Source organism: Amblyomma maculatum, chromosome 4, assembly GCF_055883805.1.
Source record: "Amblyomma maculatum isolate TAMU_Amacu chromosome 4, ASM5588380v1, whole genome shotgun sequence".
Lineage (NCBI taxonomy): Eukaryota > Metazoa > Arthropoda > Arachnida > Ixodida > Ixodidae > Amblyomma > Amblyomma maculatum.
This window is the reverse complement of record NC_139347.1, coordinates 89,905,291-89,924,344: the sequence shown is the minus strand read 5'-3', so window position 1 is coordinate 89,924,344 and position 19,054 is coordinate 89,905,291. Positions and strand designations below refer to the sequence as shown.

The window sequence follows — 19,054 nt, the reverse complement described above, 5'->3', positions numbered from 1 at the left end:
AGTGAGTGAGTGAGTGAGTGAGTGAGTGAGTGAGTGAGTGAGTGAGTGAGTGAGTGAGTGAGTGAGTGAGTGAGTGAGTGAGTGAGTGAGTGAGTGAGTGAGTGAGTGAGTGAGTGAGTGAGTGGGGAATGAGTAGGTGAGACGTTGAATAAGTGAGTGGAGGGGTAGCTGAGGTGAGTGGAGGAATTAGCGACTGGATGGATGGGTTGATAAGTAGATGGTTGAGATGAGTGAGTGAGCGAATGACTCAGTGGGTGGGTGAGTGAGTGACAGTGAGTGAGAGACTCAATTATAGAGCGAGTGAGTGAGAAAACGGGAGAGCTAGTGAGTGATCGAAATGGAATTGGGCAATGCATTCAATTGATTGAGCGAGGAAATTAGCTAGTGCAGCCGCTTCACTTATAATCCTCTTGCAGAGCCCGTGATTCGGTTTCGGCAGACGCGGACCACAGTTAAAGAGCCCCGCAACCCGGACGACGTGGTCAGCCTGGCTGTGTCCGTGGTGCGGCAAGGCGATTGCAGCGCCACATCAGTCGTTCGAGTGTACAGCCGAGACGGCTCAGCCACTGCAGACCGGGACTACCAGCCGCTATCACAAGGCAAGTGTTCTGTACAGGGGCTTTTGCACTTCTTGACGTAGGGTGCACAAGCTGTCTCGCGACTATCTCTCAGAAGAACTAATGTACTTGAACCTTCAGTCCGAGCGGTCAGTGTGCTGCGCCTCACTGACCGCTCATGCAAGACCTTCATAAAAAACAATGTCATGAATGTCATGAAAGGCATTCACAAACATAAGACTTCAACCTGAAATGTGTGCCACTTGTGTAGCGGTATATCTGGAGTTGGCTGCCTGGTGTATTACCAGGCAAATATCTCCACTCACCATAGAGTACTGCCTCCTCACACTCTTTGCTCCGCCAGCAAGCACTGGGTGCTGTACTGACCACGAATGCTAGAATATTAGTTAGCCATCGAAAAAGCACAATCATTTTAGTGCATGTAGTTCTCCGCCAAGCACTGCTGGTTCAAAAATTACAAGGGTTCAGCGCTGCTGAACCAAATATTGAGGGAAAGTCTTAGCTGTGGGTGACCGAGCGTTCTTCTTCTTCTCTTTTTCTTCTTCCTCAGCCCACATATAAAGCTCCGCTTTAAACAATCCATATAAGTGTGCCTTAGTAGCCTATAGGGGTAACGTGAATTCCAGGGTCCTAGCAGGCTGATTCTGACATAACCGTCCCATGTGAAACCAGAGGCCCAAGTTGGCAGCTCCTGCCAGCCCGTGTGTCACGTGGGGTGTGACGTCACAGCGTCACGTGGGTAAGACGTAACTGCGGCCGGGGCACGCGAAGGCTTGAAAGTGCGAGTAGTATTGCTTTCGCAATAAAATAATTGATGCTCTCGATAAAAAGCGCGCCGTTCAAAGTAAGTTGCAGATGTATGTTTTACAAACATTCTAAATCTACTTGTAGCAGGACACCATATGCAAGAAACAAAATTCAATATCGCTGGCTGTTGCGCTCGCTCGTGACTGATGGCAGAGAAGAACGAAACGAAGAGGCCGGAGGACCTCAGACAAGGACGGAGCAGCAAAGCGGCACGCTGAGAGAAAGACGTCTGCCCCCTTCTCTTCGTCTGTCGCCGTCTTAAAAGCCTCCGCTCCTTTTTTTGTCGCCTGTGACCGATTCGCCTAGCAACAAGATTTTTATATTTTCCTCTAAACGCTCGAACGCCTGAGGAGCACCGCCTTCGACTGAAAAGGGTTTTCGGTCGACCAGACATGTCGGAACAAAAGAAAAAAAAAACACGAAATATAACTCTGAAAAAAACGAAAGAGAAATGCAGAATGCGAGACAATTCGTGCGACTGCCTAGAGAAGCGCATACGCACAATGGCTGCGCGGCTGGAGACGGCGTCGGTGGCGCCATCATTTTTCTCGGCCAGACGGCGTGTCCCCTCAGGCTCCCGTCTCGATTGAGCGCCTCTGTTTCCGTTTCTGCTAACGCCTGTCCAAAGTCGCTGAGGTAGGGCGAGAAAGAGTTGTCTGCACTTCGCGGAAAGTGGGAGTTCCTCACTTTGCACGAGCATCGCGTGATGGATCGGCCCAGTAGCGGAAGCAGCGCTTCTTTGACTATTCTTTGTCTCGTTAAAAATGTGCACCATTTTTGAGCCCATACAGTCATATCCACAAAACTGGTTCCAGTTAATCGATGGTTAAGTTCAACATACTCTTCGCGCGTATCAGCTGTCTTCAGCGGCCATATTATTAACCGCAGCAGTAGCATCAATGATGATGGCAGTGGTGATGGGAGCAGTAGTATATAGTAGTAGTATTATTTGGGCATCGATGGCAGGGAGGGAGGGGGGGGGGGGGGGGGTTATCCTTGTGCAAAATTTCGCTTTTTTGTAAGAGGGAACAGAACAACAGATTTTCTCAAACCGAGAGGGCACATCATTCCTTGATCGGCTCCTTTTGGCAATAATTTACGATCGGGTATTGTTATCAGTCTATGCGCAGTTTCGTTCGAGTGGTTATCTGTTATCAATGTGAGAGATCTTTGCTGAATTAAACACGAACAGCATCATGACCCGCTCCTTGCCCAATGTGATACGTAGCTTAAAGAGTGCTGCATGCTTTTTGCCGAGCAGATTATAGGTTGAGAGCCCTTCGGGTGACGAAATGGGCTTCCGGAGGGATGGGATCTCCAGGTGTTCTTCTCCCGCGGGAGTTCTGGTAGCATTGCGCCCAAAACGTACGCTTTTCACGCTTTCTCGCGGCGTGATTGAGGCCCTTTGGGCCATGGAAGTGCCGCTCTTTGTCTCTCAGCGTCGTAGAACGTCGTCGGGGGGGAGGAGGGGGGGGGGGATGGGAGGGGAGGGGAGGGGGGGGGGGAGCTGATATTTTTGGCATGGGCGGAAAAAGCCATTCTTGGGCACGGATTCTGAGGCTGTGCATTGTTTCTCCTTCGCAGAGCTCACGTTCCATCCGCATCTTAACGAGACAGTTTTCACGGTGCAAATTCTCTACGACGACGCCAAGGAGCACAAGGAGGCATTCACGCTCCACCTGAAGGAAGACGCCAACCGCATAGCTGACGTCAAGGTGGGTTATTTCGGCCACCTCTGTGGTTACTGTACATCGGGCAAGTAGACCTGAAGGAAGACGCCAACCGCATAGCTGACGTCAAGGTGGGTTATTTCGGCCACCTCTGTGGTTACTGTACATCGGGCAAGTAGCAAGGCTTTATTCTCAAGCTGGTTACTGGCACGCGGTTGTGAAACTGGGAGTCATTATTAATAACTGTGTTCCTCAGCGCACTTATAATCGTATTCCACGTTTTCTATAATTTATTTTATTTTGATGTGATTGCACCTTGATATTTATGAGGTGCCTCAAGTGAAAAATCCCAGGAATGGTGCCTATAAACGGCATAATGATTTAGACGCAGATAAAAAAAGGCGAAGTAATGAACGGGATTTCTTTTTCATATAATCTGACTATTGAAAGTCACTCTTTCATATCGAATAGGCCTACTTGTGTTATCCGCTTAGCCAGATTGTGAGACGTGACATCAGTGACCCAGCGCAAGAAGCTGGCGCAGAAAAGTCGCAAAAAAGGGTAGGAAACAGTGAAGTTGCCGATATTTTGTGTTCTGCTTTCACAAATTAAATCAAGCCTGTCATCTATGTCGATGCCTCTGTCAAGCGCGACAACCGTTGTTACGTTGATGTCGTGGAGCATTATTTCAAGGAGGAGCTGTTTCCTTACTGATAAATGTATGCCTTAAATGTACCTATGGCTTGATCCTCTGCTAGCGAAAAAACCGTGTTAGTCTTTTAGTCGACGTACCCTGCTAGTCATTTAGAAGACTTTTATTATAGATACATAATGAACAAGATACAGTCGTCGAGAGCACTGTTTCGAAATTTCTTTACACATTGTAACATCTACATAAATTTTCAGCAAGAAGTAAAGGGGACATTCAATAAGAAAAGTTGTAGGTCCTGGGACGTGGTGAAGCACCCTGCGAGCTTATAATTTGTGTCATCTTCGTTTTCTCTGCAGGACTCAAAAATGATCGTGTACATAGAGGACGTGCGGTTCCTGCCGGCTGTCACTTTTCCCTCCGAGCCGGTTGTGGTGTCCTTACGCGAGTACGACGAAGCGGACGCAGCCTCATCGCACCCTATCCACGGATACCCTCTCTGCTGTATATCGGTAAGCGCCGCATTGGACGCAAATAGGCATTAAACCTACGAAGTGCAAGCCGAGTAAATCAGGACGAACGCTTATAATTTTCACTGTTGCCACCATGTGCTGCGTGGTGCTGAACACACGAGATCAGCGCGGGAATTTCGAATGTTCGGACCATCTTGTTGATTTTTCATGACCGTCAGAAATAACTGCTTTCATCGTGTATTTCAGAGTTTGCAGTGAGGAGAAAGAGTTGGCCATGATAACCATCGTGTTCGCGCAGAATCCTTTGGGACTCTGTAGTTTCCTAAAATTTACAAGTTTCAAATATCCCTATTGTGTCGCCGGGTATTCGCAACTGGCAGCCAAAAGATTGCGCTAGTTGCTGCACGTCCAGGGACTCTGGGCATGGTTTAATTACTCTGCAGCTAAATGTTTACTCCCTTAAAATTTTAATCCTCGAAGGATGCTTTTAGCTGCTTACGTTCATCATCATCATCATCATCATCATCATAAGCCTGATTATACCCACTGCAGGGCGAAGGCCTCTCCCATATTTCTCCACTTAACCCGGTTCTGTGCTAGCTGCATCCACTTGACCCCAGCGAACTTCTTAATTTCATCCGCCCACCTAACTTTCTGCCGCCCCCCTGCTACGCTTACTTATTCAAAATTCAAAATTACTTATTCAAAATTATTCAAAAAAAAAGGGGGGGGGGGGCGGTTCGTAACAGCTCGGTTACAGCTATATTCTTGCTACTTCTGAGCATATATATTTTTACTAAACTCGCTCAGTAGAGTCACCCACCTGCGTGAATGCTTAGCGTTTGTTTCTGCCATGAGTGGGGCAGTGGTAGGATTTCATGTTTATTGATTGTTGCTCTGAGTACAGCATATAGCGAAACCATCTGAAACCCTCTGGCGTTACAGTCTTGCAACCCAAAACATCCGGATTATCTGCGTACTGGACCGATCTGCGCCAAGGAAGGCATCAATGACAGCCTCACGGAGTTTCACTGGAAAGTGGCCCCATCCGACGACTCGTCTGGCTTGCGGGACATAAAGTCGAAGGCTTTCTTTGCTCCTGTCAAGTCCATCACGTTGGACAGCATTTATTTTTCAGCAGGTGAGTTTCTGTCACGAACGCTTACGCGATATATAGGCTGCTCGTTAAGGGCTGAAGAGTCTTATGCGCCAGTAGACCAAGAAATAGAAATAAAATAAAAGAATGTTAAGCAGGAATAATGTTCAGTTAGCTACGCTGCACATGATGAAAACTGATGCATAAAATACTACGAGCAATAAAGCATGGGGTAGTGGAAGGCTTTCGTATTAATTTTTGCCATCTCAGCAGTTTTTTGTTGATCTTATCTGAAAAAGCGGGTGTTCCTGTTATGTTATAATTTCGCTTGTTGTGTTAAATTTCGCTTGCCACAAAATTCGGCCACTGTGACACTGACTGAGCGCGCAAAATGGCGCTATGCAACCGATTCCCATAGTCACTGAGTCATCGCACCGTGTTAAAGCTAAAATACGATGTCTACACATGATCTCAAACCTGCTTAATTTTCCATCTCTCTCAGCCTGAAACGAAGGTTGGGAGACATATATTTTCAGTTTGTTACCTTGATCGCTTCTGTAAACAAACGCTTAGCTGTACTACCGCTGGTTACAGGGTGTCTATGTACGCGTCCGAAGAAAGGATAAACAAAGACTGATGATCAAACCCAGCTATATTAAAAAAAAAAAAAAAAAGCGGTCAAAAAGGACATCGCTAGGGCTCGAAGTTGTGTGTACTGATGGCTCAAAATTCGCACAAACGCAGCCGAAAGATCGGCGGGCGACTCCGGTCTAGAGCGACATTAAAAAATTACAGTACTGTTCTTAAGTCTTCTTAAGAGCTGAAATGGTGAAAGTCACTTTAAAGGACTGTTTTCATTAACTTCTTCAGTCCTGTCATCCCTGCTATCACTATCATCGCTCTCGGCTCTATCATCATTATGAACTAAATGTACTGTCATTGTCATAGCTCATCGTCATCATCATCATCATCACCAACATCATCAGCCTGACTATACCCACTGAAGGGCGAAGGTATATCCCATATTCCCCCAATTAACCCGGTTCTGTGCCAGCTGCATCCACTTGGCCCTTGAGAGCTTCTTAACATCATCCGCCCACCTAACTTTCTGCCGCCCCCTGCTACGCTTTCCTTCCCTTGGAATCCAGTTTGTTACCCTAAACGACCATCGGTTATCTTCTCTTCGCACTACATGTCCTGCCCATGCCCATTTCTTCTTGATTTCCACTAGAATGTCAGTAACTTAAGTTATTTTTCTGACCCACTCTGCACGCTTCCTATCTCTCAAAGTTACACCTACAGTTTTTCGTCGTTCCATAGCCCTTTGCATTGTCCTCAACTTAAGTAGCACCCCCTTCATTAGCCTCCACGTTTCAGCCCCATAGGTGAGTACAAGTGTTATATACTTTCCTCTTTAGCTATACCGGTAAGCTGCTAGTCAGAATCTGTCATTATAATAGCTACTGCCATAATTATCATTATCACTAACTGCACCTTCATTATCATTGCTACTAACATAATTATAATTACACTGACTGTATCATCATTGTCATTGATACTATGATCATCAGGCTAGATAAAGAGATTTATGAGATTTTTTACGAGCCCGGCGTGGAGTAGTGGTTTGCGCGCTCGAATAGTGATTTTATTCCCGGTAGAGACATATTTAATAGTCAGTTCACGAGGACGTTTCCTGCGGACACTTCCCAATCGATGAGCTAAGAAAGGCTGTCGCCTTAAAATGAACCCGCGTGAACGTGGTGTCCGTAGGTAAGACCAGAAACTCATGCGCGTGCATCGAGATTCAGCAAAATGAAAGCGGCGCTTCTGCTCCTTCTTCTCTCCTTCCACTTTCACTCTCATATTCCTCCCATCGCTTACGGCGCGGTTCAGGTGTCCGCAGAGCAAATGTGACAGATACTGCGCATTTCTCTTCCTGTGAACTGATTATTTATTTTATTTATTTTCGGCCACTTTGTGATGTAGCGGGAATTCATGCGAAGCACTACATCAGCAAAACGATGCTCGCCTTTGCGTGTTCCAGCCGAATAGAATGGACATCGTTGCGCTTAGTCCTATGGTGCCGACCCATTCAACGCACAGATGTCATTGGGCGCTGTCAGGCTATCCTAATGTGCCAGTAAGAAATGAGATGTGCGAACCAAAGCTTGAAAATATGAGAGCAGCCTCTCTCCTGCAATAAAGTCGTAACTATGTCCCCGTGGAAGTCCAGGTGGCGCACGATTCATGCATGTTGGTAAAAATAGGTCTTTGTTTCACGGTGATAACAATTCCAATAATTTGACTAACATAATGCAAAAAACAGCACTTGTAAACGAGACAGGCTACTATTTCTAACCTGCATACTTTTGTTGTTGTTGTTGTTGTTGTTGTTGTTGTTGTTGTTGTTGTTGTTGTTGTTGTTGTTGTTGTTGTTGTTGTTGTTGTTGTTGTTGTTGTTGTTGTTGTTGTTGTTGTTGTTGTTGTTGTTGTTGTTGTTGTTGTTGTTGTTAATAAACAGTCTCACGAGAATAAAGAGAATAATTCGGGCAATAATTTTTGGGCGCTCCCATGCAGGCTGCTGTTGCTGGGTCAGCCCTGTTAGCGCGACAGGTGGTGACATTTCCGGATGCAATTCCATGCCTCAAAACTTTCATTTTTACTACATTCCTGTCTTTCCTTTTTTGAAATGTATGTCTCTTCCCTTTCTTGTGCAGCAGGCTAGTGAACTCATCACCGTGTTAACAACCCTGGCGTTTTTTTTTCTCATTTTTTAACAGCAGCTACATAAATATGACTTCACAATAATAAAGTAAAAAATAAGTTAACACATCATAACAAAATAATTATTCATAAATAAGGAATAGCATATTAAAATCCCGATTCTCGTGCGCACAGTAATTATCAACTGAACATCGCCCCCTGTCAAATATTTTATGGCTTCACCTTACAAACACTCATAACGCAGAAAAGACAGCTTTACAGGTTAAAATAAATGCATGTTGCTATTACCACCCAAGTTGGTGTAAAAAGTGGTGAATTACTCGAATTTTATGAAATCGTACTGCACCAAATCGCAGAATAAGATTCACAGTAAATAAATGTAAACCATGGGCTAGTGCGAAGGAGGGACGAGACAGCTTTCAAATGGAGCATTTTGTCATGCAAAAGAAGGCGTTTTCCTACACACGTCATAAGAGATCTTGCAGTCAATATTAGGAGTGACCGATTGCCCTACTATTGCTGCCTTCACTTCTTGTAAAGAACAGTCTAGCTATTCAAAAAATGGCAACCTTCTTAGTAGTTCGGTTGGCGTGGGCGTTGTAATCGGCACGACTGTTGAATGGCACTTTCGTCGCACATGCAGGCAGTCGGGTGCAGTGCGCCACACGAGCTGTAAACAGTGACGGTGACGTGGGACTCGAAGTTCACAGTGCGCCAGTCACTGTGGCTACTGACGCCGGCCTGTGCAGGCCACCGGAGGATGACTACGTGGGGGCCGAGCCATTCACTGCCAAGCTGCGATACACAGGTAAGTTGAGAGAACTAGCGTGCTTTTCCATGGCACTCACGACGCGGCTCTCTGAGAAAAGCCAAGATTTCGCTGATACCTTTTTGTTTTTAATAATAATTTCTTGCTATCTAATTAGTTTTATTTATTTGAGCTTCAAACATCTCACTATATTTGTTTCGAAAGGGGCAGTGCTCACTTAAAGGACGCCGGAAAAGAACTTCGCCGACAGGATAAAATTAAAAAAGAGCAGGTACTGTTACGACCGTGCATCCGCATTTGCGCGCTCTATTGTTCGCCTGTGGGCATGGAAAAGTATTGTGAATATGTGGTGATGGTCCAATGGCTCTAAGTGAGCCTGTTTCCAGGAATCCTGTTTTGTAAGCATGTTTTGCTTTGTGGACACTCTGCAAATGCCAAATTGACCCTGTCAAGAGAACGTCTGGAAAAACACAAAGAAACGTCCCCCTGCGGGAAATAGCAGGAAGTGCTTTCTTTTGTTCACCCTTCCAGTCGAGAAGGGCTATCGTCCAGTGAGGAATGTCTACTTTTCAAAGGAGACGACAGAGTGACATGTCCGCTGACGTGCAGGACAAGAAAGGAGCATGACGCATACAGCCATTAAGTGATTTCCCAGGAATGCAGGAAAGATTTGCAATTGTCGAAAACGGACAATGCTGGGAGCGGATGCGGCGCCACGTGCACTCGGGTTTCTGAGAAGTAAAACCCCTTGTCAGAACCAGCCTGTGGTTTCTTTGCTGAAGAATAGAAATGTACCTCCTCTCCTCGCCGTTCCCAAGCTTTTCCCGCCAACAAGTGATCACGCCCAACGAATGAATGCCGGACCAGTCAGTGCTTCAGACCATCAGTGCAGTGATGTGTTCGATTGGATGCCGATATCTGAGGGGCATGCCCTGGATTTGGTTGGTCAGCATCTACAGAGAGGGGCTGGACATAGGGGGTTTTAAGGACGCTGCAGAGCACGAAATGTCGCTCTGGGCCCTGGGTAAACGGCTCATCCAGTCGCTTCTCGCTATGAACTCTTAACGCTTGCCATTTTGCTGATGTACCCTTCTTTTTCGTGTAAATATTGTAAATAAGTTTTCTCAAAGTGCCATTAAACCTGCTTGTACATATTTCACCAACTTCGAAGATTCAATCCTACTTCAACCCCGAGTCTCTGCACGCTACCAAGTGAAGGCCGGGTCGACGTAGCCCCAGCGTCACGACAACTGGTGGCAGCGGTGGGATAAAGCCCCAACACTGGTGACCAGCGTTGGGATCTGAATCTACAAGCTACAACATCTGGTGATTCGAGGTGGATCAGAATCTACAAGCCACAACATCTTGTGATCGGAGGTGGCATCTCAAGCAACAAGCAGGAGCAACAATCGGCCAACAAGAGGGCAGCTCGGAACATCGATCGCATGTGTGGGTGAGTGCTTGGCTTTTCTTCTGATGTGGACCAGGTTCTAGAACAGGGTTAGATTTTAGAACTGGTAAAAAGTGTTGAAACGCCTTTAGGTTTGGTAGTTTGCACTGTTGTTTTGGAAGTAGCCGACACTCGGAGCGATCATGGACCTACAAAAGCTGCAGAAACCGGAACTGTTGCAATTGTGTGAGGAATTGGGAATTGATACAAGTGGTTTGGCACGAAAACCCTTGATTATAAAGGCAATCACTGATCTGGGAACCGATGATGAGGAGCTCAGTGAAGCATGGAACCTCATCGGTCAAAAAAAGGAGCAGCTCAGACAGCAGAAAGAGCGGGAAAAAGAGGAAAAGAGGCGTGAGCGTGAACTTGAGAGGGAAAAAGAGGAAAGGGAGCGCGAACGTGAGTGGGAAAAAGAGGAAAAGAAGCGTGAAAGAGAAGCAAAAAAGCTGGACCAAGAAATTGAGCTCCGGAAATTAGAACTAGAGTTGAGCAAGAGGTCGGGCAATTGTCCCCAGCTAGCGGTACCTCTTCTCAACAAGGAGGCAGATTTCAAGATGTCAAAGTACATGCAGCCATATGTGATATCAGGGGATATCGGTCTGTATCTGGCTAACTTTGAGCGAACCTGCGAAAAACTGTCCTTCCAGCGAGACACTTGGTCTCAGAGATTATTGACGGTTCTGCCCTGCGAGGCAGCGGAGGTTGTCGCGCGGCTGAGCAAGGAGGACGCGGACAACTACGAGAAGGTCAAAACTTGCCTTCTGAGAAAGTATAGGCTTAGCGCCGAGGCGTTCAGACAACGTTTTCGGAACGCTACTAAGTCCAGGGACGAGAGTTACCCTGAATTCCTGTACAATTTAAGAGTTAATTTGGGCGAGTGGCTAAAGAGCACTGATTCCTACAGTGATAGGGACGCTGTAGTCGAGCGAATTCTTTTGGAGCAGTTTTATAACTGCCTCCCAGAAAAAGAAAGAAATTGGTTACAGGACCGAGGCGAAATTAAGTCGGCAACTGAAGCTGCCGAACTTATTGAGGAGTATGCTTCGCGCCGTCAATTCAGCAACCCAGCAGTGGATAGGCCCCGCAATCCCAAGTTCAGTGTGAAAAACCGTCAGGAAAGGCACTTTGCTAGAGTTGGAAACGAAGAAATGAAGGTTTCTTCAGGCAAATTCCCTAGAAAGGACGGCAGTGAGAAAAGTGGGGAAGTGACCAACGCGCAGAACACAAAGAAAAAGCTTGAGGCTAGGAAGCCGCTCACATGCTTTAGGTGTAATGAGCAGGGTCACATTGCCGTCAACTGCCGGAAAGAAAAGATTGTTTTCTCGTATGTCAGTGACTGCGATGAAAATATGCAGCTTTTGGAACCCTACCTGCATGACCTAGTAGTCAACGGGAAGCCTTGCAAGGTACTGCGCGATTCGGCCGCAACGATGGATGTTGTCCATCCGGCGTATGTATCGCCTTCCGACTATACAGGACAGTGTGCATGGATCCGACAGGTAGTTGAGGAACAGAGTGTGTGCTTGCCGATCGCGAACGTGGTCATCGAGGGCCCTTTCGGCGAATTAACAACCGAGGCTGCCGTTTCAGGAAAGCTTCCTAAGTGCTATCCGTATTTGTTCTCCAACAAATCGGACATGCTGCTGCGAAAGAGGGGCATCCTTTTCGGAGACAGAGTTGTGCAAGCCTTATCACGTTCAAAGGCGCGAGAACTAGCTACACTGCTCATTCCAGAAAAATCCACAGCGGAAGAAACGGCAGTTAAAACAGTGGTCGATGCGGAAGATAGCCGGTCAGAAAACTTTGAGAGCGAGGCATCTCAGATAAGTCAACTAGAAAGTGAGCTTGATAAGACACGGAATGAGGACGTTCTAGAGAGTAACCTCTTGCCGCCGGTGTCTAGTAATCTCACGAGACTTCTAAGTGGAACCCGAGAGGACTTAGCTATGGAGCAAGCCAATGATCCCAAGAATAAGCTCGAAGTACAGTGGGAAGGACCGGCTGAAGTCGTTGCAAAGCTTTCTAACACTAACTACGCAGTGAAAATTCCCGGTAGGCGTAAAGAAGTGCGCATTTATCATTGCAATCTTATGAAGCCTTATGTGCAGAGGGAAGCCGTGGTAAATCTAACGTTAAACCTTCCCGAGGAGATGGGGGACAACTTGATTTGCCTCAGCGGAAAAGGAAGCAACGCTCAGGAGCTTCTCAAAAAGACGGAGCAGAGAGGAGAACTAAAGAAATCCCAGCTGTCCGATCTGGGCGAGATAATAACAGAGTTTGAGGCCTGCTTCGTGGACAGGCCAGGCAGAACTGATTTGACTGAGCACGATATTGAGCTGACTTCAGACGTGCCAGTGCGATCAAGGTGCTACCGATTTTCTCCAAGGCAAAGAGAAATTCTGGATAGGGAAGTAACTCGCATGCTGGAATTGGGAGTAACAAAACCCTCGGAAAGCGATTATGCTTCGCCTATGATCTTAGTAGAAGCTCCAGGTAAAGACCCTAGGCCTGTGGTAGACTACCGAAAGCTAAATTCTCTCACCAGGGATCAAGTGTATCCTATTCCGAATATTGAGGAGAGAGTAGAACAGGTCAGTAGAGCGGCATATGTGACTACGCTGGACCTTACTCGAGGATACTGGCAAGTACCGCTCACTGAACGCGCCAGCAGATACGCGGCTTTCGTCACTCCGACGGGCAGCTACCAGCCAACAATGATGAGTTTCGGGCTCAAAAATGCTCCATTTTGTTTTTCACGACTCATGGATAGGGTTTTAAAGGGGTGTGAAACATTCGCGGTGCCTTATTTAGACGACATTGCGGTTTTTTCCGACTCATGGGCGAACCATATGGTACATCTAAGAGCTGTACTGAGCCTTTTGCGTCAAGCTGGACTAACTGTAAAGGCCGAGAAATGTTGCCTGGCAAGGGCGACCGTGGACTACTTGGGTCACAATGTAGGTCAAGGTTTCAGGAAACCCAGCGAGATTAAGATTTCTGCGGTAGCAGACTATCCGCGGCCGAGCACGAAGACGGAAATTCGAGCATTCCTAGGTCTGACTGGGTACTACAATCACTACATCCCTAACTATTCAGCTTTGGCCAGCCCTCTGACCGACGCTCTCCGCAAGACAGAACCGACAAATGTAGTCTGGGACGAACAAAAGGAAGCCTCCTTCGTAAACCTGAAGGCTGTGCTGATTAGCCGTCCGGTATTGCGAGCTCCAGACTATGGCCGAGAATTCACGGTCCAGTGTGATGCCAGTGATCGAGGGCTAGGTGCTGTTCTCTGCCAGAGAGATGACGACGGTAATGAGCACCCCGTGCTCTACCTGAGCAGAAAACTGAGTTCTAGAGAGAGGGCTTATTGCGCGTCAGAGAAAGAGTGCGCTTGCATTGTATGGGCCATTCAAAAATTGCAGTGCTATCTTGGAGGGGCCAAATTCACCGTAGAGACGGACCATTGTCCCCTGGCTTGGCTGCAAACTGCGACATCGAAGAACAGTCGCCTTCTTAGGTGGAGCTTGATTTTACAGCAGTACAATTTTGAAATAAGATACAAAAAGGGGAAGTTAAATGGGAATGCGGACGCGCTTAGCCGCTCTTTCTAAGCGGTCCGAGATGTTCCTCACCATGTATCCAAATTGATAATCAGGTTTTTTTTTTTTTTTTTTTTTTTTTTTTTTTTTCGTGCGCTTGAATATATGTGACTATGTAAAGCAGCACGTTTGGTTTTCGAGGCATACGTGGGTCCTGAACGTCTTGAGAGTGGGCTTTTCTCGAACAACAATGGCAGTTTTCTTTTAACCTGGTCTCTTCAGACGGGAGCCGAGTGCTTGTTTGGACATGTGGTTGAGTTTCAGACAGCTCGAGCAATTTGGCCTACAACAATCAAGACAACGCGACAAGCAACAGCGAGCTTCAAGCGTTCACGTGCAGGCCATTAAGTCGTCTCTTCATGCAGCAGCTGCGGCTGCTGCCCTCCGAGTCTCTTCTGGCGGGGGAGGAGGCTGTTACGACCGTGCATCCGCATTTGCGCGCTCTATTGTTCGCCTGTGGGCATGGAAAAGTATTGTGAATATGTGGTGATGGTCCAATGGCTCTAAGTGAGCCTGTTTCCAGGAATCCTGTTTTGTAAGCATGTTTTGCTTTGTGGACACTCTGCAAATGCCAAATTGACCCTGTCAAGAGAACGTCTGGAAAAACACAAAGAAACGTCCCCCTGCGGGAAATAGCAGGAAGTGCTTTCTTTTGTTCACCCTTCCAGTCGAGAAGGGCTATCGTCCAGTGAGGAATGTCTACTTTTCAAAGGAGACGACAGAGTGACATGTCCGCTGACGTGCAGGACAAGAAAGGAGCATGACGCATACAGCCATTAAGTGATTTCCCAGGAATGCAGGAAAGATTTGCAATTGTCGAAAACGGACAATGCTGGGAGCGGATGCGGCGCCACGTGCACTCGGGTTTCTGAGAAGTAAAACCCCTTGTCAGAACCAGCCTGTGGTTTCTTTGCTGAAGAATAGAAATGTACCTCCTCTCCTCGCCGTTCCCAAGCTTTTCCCGCCAACAAGTGATCACGCCCAACGAATGAATGCCGGACCAGTCAGTGCTTCAGACCATCAGTGCAGTGATGTGTTCGATTGGATGCCGATATCTGAGGGGCATGCCCTGGATTTGGTTGGTCAGCATCTACAGAGAGGGGCTGGACATAGGGGGTTTTAAGGACGCTGCAGAGCACGAAATGTCGCTCTGGGCCCTGGGTAAACGGCTCATCCAGTCGCTTCTCGCTATGAACTCTTAACGCTTGCCATTTTGCTGATGTACCCTTCTTTTTCGTGTAAATATTGTAAATAAGTTTTCTCAAAGTGCCATTAAACCTGCTTGTACATATTTCACCAACTTCGAAGATTCAATCCTACTTCAACCCCGAGTCTCTGCACGCTACCAAGTGAAGGCCGGGTCGACGTAGCCCCAGCGTCACGACAGTACGCTTAAACCACGGGGAAGGGTGAAAAGGACTTGTACGGACAATACGCAGTGATTAAAAAGAAGTAAACAAGTAAGGTGAAATAAAAAAGAGTCTCTGAACAATCGTTCGTCTCGATAAGGCGTTTATCCAGGACAGCTAAGCATATTTTAAAGCGAAATCATTATATGTCCACTTACGAGAAATGCCGGCAGCATTATTGTTAGTGATCGTGAGATGGATAGAAGAGTGCCTAATCAACAGCCGCACAGCAAGAAGAATGATGACCTTATCAGGCGGCGTGGTGACACTACAATGCATGAATTTGGATGCATCCAGATCGATTCACTTGACGTCACCGCCATTTCAGACAATCCCATATATGGTCGTCTGTCTATATACGCTCGCCACAGACCAGCCCCCTATGTGAAGCCAATTTTCAGGACATTAGTATCAAAGCTGTTACACAACAATTAGTCGTGCGGAGTTTTGTAGGCTTTAATGGGATTTTCCGTTGCATGCAGCATACATTTGCTAATTAGGGTGAAGCGAACTCGCGACGGGGATCCACAATAACAACATATGTACCTCCAAATTGACGTTCCTTCAAACCGACATTTTAGTGAATGCGGCTCCCAGATGCCACTTGAAGCATAACAATCTACATGGAATACGCAAAAACACATTGGATACAACACGAGAAGGAAAAATTGAATACATGTCGAAAAATTTATTCAAAAACATTTCACCCGCGAGACCATGATATGTTCTTGTATTCACACACGTAATCTGTTTTCAAGTGCCTCTGCCGAGTTTTCATAATTTACAATTTTGTGATTTGTAAATTTGCACTTTTTCCTCCCCTTTGCTCGTGGTGACCTCACGGCGTGAAGGTCACGTGACCAGCCGTACTATACACCACCGTTAGCAGATCTAGTCGGTGCGATCTATTAACAGCTGTGCTGTAAATACTAGAACAAAAGCGAAGAAGATGAATTATCATTACTTCACTAGAAGGCATTCTCACCTTCTAAGGTAAAGAGAACCAAGTTGAAGAAAATTGCGCAGGCCACCAGTATTAGTCATGCAAGCACCAACCAGAACTGAACTTTCTGTACTGTATTCGGTTTCGGCCTCAAACTGCAGTCCTTCAAATCACAAGGTTCTACTTTTCGCAGTTTCTTCGGCTTTCGTCGTCGAACAGTAATGCAAACAATACTCGCACAGACGTCTAACCTATACTCTCATCACATACGCTCTCCTTTCCCGCTTTGCGCGGTTCAGGTACGGCCGACCCGCGTGCTCCAAATCGCATCCAGATCACGGTACTGGTGCCGCACCGGGACGGCCTGCTGCCAGCCATCTCAACTCGTCCCTTGTCCAACCTGGAGTTCGCGCTCAGTCCAAGCAGCTTGCGTGTTGGGCTGCATCGCTGTTCGAACCTAGTTGACGCCTCGGAAGCCTTCACCCAGCTCGGATTCGTCACCAACAACACAGTCGACCAGCGCCTTTCGCCCGACTCTGCCGAACCCTACCAATACAGCGGGCCGATGCGTGGCGAGTCAACACTCAGGTGAGCCGGGTGCAAGGACTCATTACCTCATCGGAACAGCTTTGTGCTTGTGAGAAGGCAAGGTATCAGTTGTTTGTAATGTAATGCATTTCTTTTTTTGGTTTAGTAATTTTATATTGTACTAAATTACTTTATTAAAAATGGGCAACTGCTCTTTGTGCCAGCAGATTTTTGGTGTCTTGTATGCCGGGTAGGGCACCTGGAAAGATGGACCGAAGCATGGCGATAGTCTAGTCGTTTCCCGTGGGTGTACAGGTGCCAGACATACAAGCAGGCGTTATGTGCTTCTAGCAAGCAGTAAGATGCAAGGCTGTGCTTGTAACGCCGAAGCGGCAGGTGGCGTTCATGACAGTTCTAGACGAGTCAGGAGGGCGCGCAGAGGCACTCCCAAGGTTACGTCGGCCAAAGCACATCAGTACCCGATTGAGGCGTGATGACACAGTCGGAAACACGTATAATGCAGGAATTGCCAAGCATGAGCTGCCATTATTTCTGGCACCGCCGAATCAATAAATAACCTTCTTCAAAGACTTCGAGCGCTGCACACACCGCTGGGCACCAAGGCGTTGGGTTCGCCGCATATTTGTGCCTTGAGCGCCGTGAAAGCAGCGAGTGTCTGGCTGCCTTTCTTTCTGTTTTCTTCGTTCTTTGTTCCATTTACACAGTCTTATTCCTTTACCGACCCGAGATACAGGCAGGAAATAAAGAAATGGAGAGGTAGCGGAGGAGGATACTGGCCAGGTTTAGTCGGAGGAAGACATAATAGCTCGCGCGTTTCATATAAGAAAAAAACATGATGTTTTCATATTTTAACCCCTTTGCTTTCAAAGAGAGTTACCGAGGCTGCCTTGACTTGAAGGGCGTGGTGGACAGTCCCGAAAATATATCACTTTCAAACTCTACTGTTACTGACGCGCCAGGCGCACTGGGTGCCGCTGTCTCTATAAAAACGACACTTTGAATAAGAAATCTATTGAGCGCACTCGAGTGATGCAGACAGAGACAATTCTTGAACATCAACATTGCGCAAGGACATGGTGCATCGAACGACTAAATTTTTCCCAGGATGAAGAGCAAATTCAGTGGTTTTCACGAATGAGTAGTATCCAGAGGCTGAAAAAGGTTTTCTGTACAACAATTGGTTGCCCTCATATGCATCAGCAGAGGGATCATGCACCAGCACCAGAAACACTCTGTCCAAACCCGGGCAAGATTATCAAGGCTTCCTTTGAAGCTCATTTGTTAATGCGGTGAAAAAGAAAAGAAATCTTATATTCTTTTAAGGCCTTTGGCCAGAAACATAGTCATAAGCAAATAGAGCAATACATATTTTAAATGCATTTGCAATATAATGTCGCCATTTTTCGTGAGCAGTAATAGACCCTTTGCCAAACACCGTTAGTAAGCGTCACTGCATAACGAAACCCCTTTACCATAGCGATGCGACCCTTCGTAGGAAAAGAAGTTTGGTGCAGTGCTTAATACTTCTATTCCAAGCGTCATGCCGCCCCGCCGCGGTGGCGCAGTGGTTACGACACCCGACTACTGTACCGAAGAACTTGGGTTCAAACCCGACCGCAGGCGGCTGCGTTTCCATGGAGGCGAAACGGAGTGGCGTCCATGTGTTGTGCGATGTCATAGCACGTTAAAGAACCCCAAATGGTCGAAATTTCCGGAGGCATCTCTCATAGCCTGAGTCGCTTTGGGGAATTAAACCCTACAAACCAATCCAAACAAAGCCTTATGCCGTGCGCCATAACAGGGAGACACATTATTTCGCATTTGCAACGCAGAGAGCGTGAACGGTACCTGGGGAGCAATGACTTTGCAGAGGCGCTCCTAATCACCGCGACTGCAATTAAAGGCAGGTAGAGGCATGGACGCAATTGACGGGGAATTACTGTCAAAATAAATGTCTCCAGCCTTGCATCGAGTTTCAGCTCCCCGAACGGTTTTGGCGGCCATGGCGAAGCGGTTTTTGATACGCAGAGAAGCTGATTTTCAGCGTTTTGCAACGGGTCCACGGGTTATGCGATTTATTAACATTTACTCGATTTTCAGAAAATTAATTAGTAATGAAATTACTATTTAAAAAAAAACTCTGCATAGATGCTGGTGAGAAATATGTTGACAGGACACACGGACTTATCCATACTTACCAATGTTCGGTTAGAAAGAAATGTGTGCATTTAAAAATGGCAGAGAATGAAAGGAACTTCGTTTCTGGCAGTAGCAGTGGAGAAGTGCTAGAATGAAGAAGCAGACGGGGCCTCAGTTGGGACCTCGGGGAGAATGC

General features: G+C 46.9%; 1 protein-coding gene across 1 annotated transcript in view; it reads left to right on the top strand.

The window, feature by feature from the left end:
* The window catches only part of LOC146191625 (FRAS1-related extracellular matrix protein 2-like), a 166,131-nt gene that overhangs the window by 144,017 nt on the left and 3,060 nt on the right, over positions 1-19,054 (top strand). The window contains exons 11-16 of the mRNA XM_084600354.1: positions 417-599; positions 2,970-3,100; positions 4,064-4,216; positions 5,123-5,318; positions 8,641-8,805; positions 16,470-16,758. Coding sequence (XP_084456480.1) covers positions 417-599; positions 2,970-3,100; positions 4,064-4,216; positions 5,123-5,318; positions 8,641-8,805; positions 16,470-16,758 — 1,117 coding nt within the window. The remainder of the gene's footprint in view (positions 1-416; positions 600-2,969; positions 3,101-4,063; positions 4,217-5,122; positions 5,319-8,640; positions 8,806-16,469; positions 16,759-19,054) is intronic.